At 31.1% G+C, this 6,969-nt stretch overlaps 1 protein-coding gene across 1 annotated transcript; it reads left to right on the top strand.

Annotated features, from left to right (window-relative positions):
• Nucleotides 1-956: 956 nt before the first annotated feature.
• On the top strand, nt 957-3,902 carry LOC116182995. The gene is made up of 2 exons (XM_031503585.1): nt 957-1,003; nt 2,867-3,902. Exon 2 carries the CDS (start codon nt 2,901-2,903, stop codon nt 3,900-3,902), a length of 1,002 nt encoding a protein of 333 aa, XP_031359445.1. The 5' UTR covers nt 957-1,003; nt 2,867-2,900.
• Nucleotides 3,903-6,969: the final 3,067 nt, after the last annotated feature.

Raw genomic sequence — 6,969 nt, forward strand, 5'->3', positions numbered from 1 at the left:
AAAGAACACGTAAGTTGTTATAAACATCACAACATAAACCAATCTAACTATGCTAAACATTTAATTGAACATAAACATGTTATGACATCACAAAACAATATTAAATTTTTACATTTTTGTAATTATAAATCAAAATTGGATGTTCTTGAGGGATTTCAAATTCATAAATACAAAAAAAGACCTTGAAGTAAATGCTTTACCACATGTTGTATATTCATAACATTGCACTTATACAACAATTGATAATGATTGATTATGATTTTTAATCTGTGCCGCCTGACGCACGTGTTCTATCACGGGTTGTAGGGGTGTATATCATTTTCATTTTTGATGATTACCAATATACCAAAGATCACCTTACATATTTTCCAAATTTCAAGAAATCAAATATGCTTGTTTCAAAATTAAAATTTAATTTGCTTTGACAATGACAATGGAAATTGTCGAAACGCGTTAGCAATAAATACGTTTTCTAGTGTAGATTGAGTTTTATTACTTATTTATGAAGAATAATATGGACCTACACAAAGTAATTATCGACTCTATAAATATAACTTGATATTTCCTTTACGAGTTGCAGGCTTACATGGCATCTAAGCATAATTTAATACGACACGATAAAATAACGCCAAAACCGCTTTTTTCTTAGTATAGACATTATGATTTAGTTGACCGTTGACGTTTTGTAGTAACAAGAGCAATTAAAACAAACCTCATATACTCAGAATTTGAAAACATTCTCCTTCGTTTATAGGGTTGTTTTGCTTAATAAATGTAAACTATAAACATGAGTAACATGACAAATGTAATAATTTATAGGTAGTACATACTGGTATTGGTATGTTGTTGCAACAAGATTGTGCAGTAGGTTTAACTAATTCGAATGATAAAGACTTCTTTTATTTTAAAAAGTATAGACGTGTGTATTTTTATTTATTCATTATATATTACCTTGAAAAAATACTGATACAAGATAACGTGAATACATCATTGGAAATTATCGGTAAGTCAGTTTAATATACGAAGTTTGGCAAATTAACAAATATGAAGTATTTTTGTTGGCAAGTGCGATAGGAAAATTAACAATCAAAATGGGAAAGGTCTCAATGATTCGAGAGATTGAAGTGCATTTCCATTGCACTGTTGAGGCTACTGGCCGATCTTCCTGAAATTTGCAGGTTTGCTCCTGGAGGCCCTCGAGCGGCATTCATACAATAACACTATTTCCAGCTTTTTAGTAGACTAAATAATAAATAACTAAATAAGAAATAAATTAATTAAATAAGAGATAATCTGCGGAGTAACAGACAAACGACAAAGTGATCATAGTGTCTTTTTCTTTAAATAAGAAATGCATTAAAAATGCTTAATATTTTCTAATTTAGCCAACTTCCTAGTTCCAATAATAACAAACTTAGTGAGGAGTTGTATTGCATAAAAACATTTCTTATTATTAATATCCAGGGCGTGGTAGTTCGTAGGTACGAAAATTGAATTGTTTTGTAATCGTTTTCAACTTATTTTACGAAAACCAAACTTTGCACTCGAGTCCGTGAAGTAATATGTAGTACACTTTATTACTATTAAATCAAAACAGTATCGAATTTATTTTACTTTTCACTTATTATGAATGTTTGTTTTGTTGTTTGTGTAGTTTTTCTTGTAAGAAAACCCAAAGTTAGCAGCAATTAGGGATCAGCTATTACTTTATTACTATTGCGTGTCACAGCTGTGATGTTCTAATTTTACAGCTTAGGTACTTAAATTATTTTAATAATTCATTTTATAAATTAAAATGTTGCGCAAATAAAAAAAATATATTAGTAAAACATACGCATACAGTGTGGTAAGTTGACAGCGGGACATAGGGAAATATCATGAGAAAATACATTTTTGGCGATTCCTGCTCCCTATTTTAATATAAAGAAAAAATAAAAACGCCGTTGGAAATATAATGAAAATAGGCATTTAACAAGGGCATTTAATAATATTAAAAGGGTGTACCTAGGCCCTTCTTTAATGGCATAAAAAGTGAAGGTACAGAATACAAAAAGTTGTTAAAAATTGGTTAGCCGTGATTTTCCTACGGCATTTGTTACCTTACTTGATTTGATTTAAGTGTCATCATGCGTTAAATAAGGTATCAAATGCGGTAGGTAAATAAAAGCTAACCAATTTTTACCAATTGTTGAATGTTTAATTTAACTTTAATGCTAAAAAAGCATAGGCACACTTTTTTAGTGTCATCTAATGTTAATTTTAATGATCTATTCGGAAGTGTTTTTATTTTTTCTGTTGAAATGGGGAGCAGGAATCGCAGAAAATTTCTATGTTAATTACTTACATCCCGTCGTTAACTTGCCACAGTGTATGTACCGGGTGACCCAATAAGACTGTTCCTCGGCCATATCTCGGGAACTGTTCGTCGTATGACTTAGGGGTAAAAAAAATTATTGGGTAAATCGGTCATGAATAATCGCTGGAAAATATTTTCAAGTTCTGGAAATTATCACCAGAGGGCGTAATTACCATCTTAAATTTTAAAATTGCGTTTTCTTTAAATTTCGCATAATAAAATTTAAAAAATACATAGCAACCATTGTCTCAACAATGGTTACCACGGTTTTTAAGCTATACTTAACTTTAAGTGCGCCTTAATTTAGTTGGTGCAACTGGGCCTAATGCAATTAATATTAAGTGCTACCTTTTAAGGTATTTTTCTTTTGTATTAACTATTTTTTTACATTCATTAATCGACGGCCTGTGTGAGAAAGAGAAACCTAGAAATAAAGGTCGAAACTGTGGGACGCCCTGGATATTAATATGTGCATTTTAAAAAATGTATAAATATTGTTTTATTCTAAAGGTTGGATTTGCAAGAATTGAAGAGTAAGTTCAAAATGCCTAAAGAAAGTCAGTTGTCTAAAGCAAAAATAGTAGATGCTTTACTTACACACGAAGAGGAAATTTTATCTAGCTTAAATCGACCCACCGCTTTAGTCTGGTCAAAAGTATCTGAATACCTTCATCATAAAATATCGCCAAAATACGTATACACTATTGTAAAGTGCAATAGATACAATTCTCATGAAGTTTTAAACATTGCACAACAAAATAAAGAAATACCTTCTCTTGAAAGTACTACATCTGAAGATGAAGAACTATGCTTTGAGAAACACATGGTTAAAGTAAATAATGACGATTGGGAAAAAATCCGACCTACAAAAGTGTTTTATCGTAATAATAAGTTTGAAGTAAAATTAAAGGCTGGATGGACTGAAATTATTAATAGAAAGTTAAGTTCTATTGTGTCAGGAAATTGTATCTGGAGGTTTAAGAAACACTACATATCTGCTTCTTCAAGACCATATTTAAGAATATATGGCAGTTGCAGCGAATGCGGTGCGCAGTTAGAAATGATTAATGAAGAAGGACCTTTAAATGAAGAATTAGAAATAAACGTTGTCATACGCAATAAAAATGAACAATTGCATACTAACATTAAAAAAAGGAAATTAAAAGGCGATTTACGAGCAACAGTAGGCAAAGAATTGGCCGATGGAAAATTAGCTATAAATTGGCAAAGGGAAGAAGCCTATCAACAACAGAAGAAAAAATTACCATTCAACTCAAGATCCATTTATAATTTAAATGTACTTAGAAAGTGTAAGCAAGAACTTTCCGACAAAAAAATGAATGATTTAGATAAATTTAAAAGTCCTATAGAAAATTTATTAAATTTAAAGTATTCTCCTCCATATATGACTAGTATACAATTAGTTTCATTAGACAAATTTATGTTACATTATTGGACCATAGAACAACTGCAACTATATAATCATTATAATAAAGTTGAAAGTGTTTCTGTTTTGGCGATTGATGCTTACAGGGGGGTTGGTTAAAAAATTGCAAAGACCACAACAAAAATTATCAGGTCATATATTTTTGTATTCTGCGGTAATCAATTTAGGAAAAAATCAAATACCCGTTTGTCAAATGCTGTCAGAAGCACACGACACAAATTCTATTTCTTTTTGGTTAAAGACTTGGGTTAAATCGGGATGTATTTTGCCAAAAGTGGTAGTCACTGACCATTCATTAGCACTTTTAGGGGGAGTTGCATGGGCATTTTTAAATATGTCGTTAAGTAATTATTTAAAAATATGTTATAAATTGCTGAGTAATGAAAATTGTGAAGTGCCTGAGGTATATTTACGAGCAGATTATGCTCACATAATAAATATTATATGCCGATGGGATTCAATTAAAAAACCTCGACTGCTACATGAATTTTATGTACGAGCCATAATATTATTAATAAAATGTGAAACCTTAGAAGAAGTCGCATTATTGTTAGAAGGCCTGTTAATTATCGCTAATAGTGAATATAGTGGAGCAGACAATGAAGGTACCTTAACTCCATGTGAAGTACAAAAATTGAAGTTAAAAGGCTTAATTTCTGGTTTACCCACGTTAGAGATATCAAGTGATTTAGAAGATGAAGCAAATCAACATAATTTACAATCAACGTCCGAAGAATATTCAAATTATGAAATTTTATCTTGGTTTGATGCCATATTTGAAAAATCGTTAACACAATGCACAATGTCAACAGACAATGAAAACTTTCATTATTGCCCAAATGTGACTACTGACTTAAGATTTTTATTTAAGACTTTTGTTTTATGGAGTGGTGTTATGAGAAAAACATTTATGTATGGATTTGCTACTCAATCATCTGCCATTGTTGAAAGTTATTTCAATGACTTAAAAAATCGCACGTTTAAGAATTATTACACGCCAATGGAAGTTGATAAATTTTTTTTACACCATTATGAGGCAATTCAAGGACAAATGACTCTAGCTAAAATGAAGATAGGTAAAGTATTCATGTTTAATAAATTATACACACTAAATGCTGATGTTACTTGCAGATGAAGTTGGAAACACATTTGCGACTGACGATGAAAAAAAAGTCACAAGGGAACCAAATAAAAGTGAAGGTATGTAATATAAACTTAAATTATTAATACCATGCTTGTTTATTGGAATTTGTAGCTATAACTTCTGTTGCTTCGGATAAAGAAAACTTGGGTGAAAATAAGAAGAATGATGAACCGGATGAACTTCAAATTATGACAATCAAAGGTACGTAATGTGTAAAATTGATTAAAGTATGACACTTGATACAATATTTGTTGCAGATGAAACAGATGCATACGAAAATTGGCGAAATTTAGGTACTAGTGTCAAGAAACGAAAGTCGTACTATGGGGCAGCAGCACCTGAAATACTGCATGTCACCGAAGGCAAAAAAATTAAAATCGGTATTTTAACTAATGGCAATTTATTACATAAATGTGTTAATTTAAATAAGAAAAAATACAGATTTGTGGATACTTGTCCGTTAGATTCCGTAATACAGGGGTTAACAACTACGTATTGTGATAGCAATGTAGTGCAAATTTGTATGGAGCAGATGTTATCACCTCAAGTAGTGGAAATAGTAAAACAGTTGGCAACTGGCACAACAAAATTGCATACTTATAAGTTGAGAGGGGAAATTTACCTATCTTCTAATTTTGAATTTCGAAAAACCACTTTAATTAATAATACTATCCGTGTGGAGTGCGCGATGAACGCCGTAAATGTTTTGCAATATTTTCTAGGAGATGATTTCCACAGTACTTGCACAACAAATATATGCGATAGTAAAGAATGTGATGTTACACATCAAACATTATGTTCTAAAACAATACCAATAAATATTAATATTATTAAAAAAAATGGATTCAAAGATCTTATCCAGTCTGCAGAAGACTGCTTAATGTTCAATAAATGCAATTTTACAACAGAATTGTCTAATATTTTGTTTATTGATACGTGTGATTGCGGTACAACTTCTTTATTAGACATTCCCCTATCTGTAAAGTTTAAATATTCTTCTAGTTCTTATTTGTTACGATCAGCAATAAATTTTATTCCACCAATTGGAAAAATAGACGATTTCGATAAACGAATTGGTCACTATACATGCCTAAGTCGCAGAGTGGATGGAACTTGGGAAGTATATAATGACTTAGAAAAAAAGAAATTAACAGTTTCATCGAACACCATTATTCTACCTCATTTATTAATATATTCGATTTAAGACTTGAAGGTTCTATAAAATTACATCTATTTTTTTTTTATTTAGAGTTACGTATGCTATAATTTAAGTTTTATCATAATGATTTATTTAGTTTTTATACTTAGTAGGACATTATGTATTATAGAAAAAATAAGATTTCCAATTTATTGTATGTGTTATAGTAAATATAAATAAAATTTTAAACATATGTCATTATTGAATTTGAAAAAATGTTAGAACGTGCCTAATAAACTTTTTTCTACACAATCAAACACAAACAAAGCACAAACGATTGACATAAACATGTTTGGTTTGTGCTTTTAAAATGGCGTGAAGTTGGGACGGAAACACGGTACCTCATAACTGAAAAAAGGTAAAACGTGCCAACAAGTTTTTTTCGTGCACAATCAAGCACAAACAAAGTCCAAACGATTGACACATTAAAATTCGTTTGTGCTTCCAAAACGGCATGAAGTTGGCACGGAAACACGGAACCCCATATCTAAAAAATGGGCAGACGTGCCAAAAAACTTTTTTGTGCACAAACAAAGCACAAACGATTGACACAATAAAATTTGTTTGTGCTTCCAAAGTGGCGTGAAGTTGGCACGGAAACACGGTACCCCATATCTAAAAAATGAGCAGACGTGCCAAAAAACTTTTTAGTGCACAATCAAGCACAAACAAAGCACAAACGATTGACACAATAAAATTCGTTTGTGCTTCCAAAATGGCGTGAAGTTGGCACGGAAATACGGTACCCCATATCTAAAAAATGGGCAGACGTACCAAAAAACTTTTGTGTGCACAGTCAAGCACAAACAAGGCACAAACGATTG

The sequence above is a fragment of the Photinus pyralis genome, unplaced genomic scaffold, assembly GCF_008802855.1.
Source record: "Photinus pyralis isolate 1611_PpyrPB1 unplaced genomic scaffold, Ppyr1.3 Ppyr1.4_unclustered_Scaffold8311, whole genome shotgun sequence".
In the NCBI taxonomy this organism is placed as follows: Eukaryota; Metazoa; Arthropoda; class Insecta; order Coleoptera; family Lampyridae; genus Photinus; species Photinus pyralis.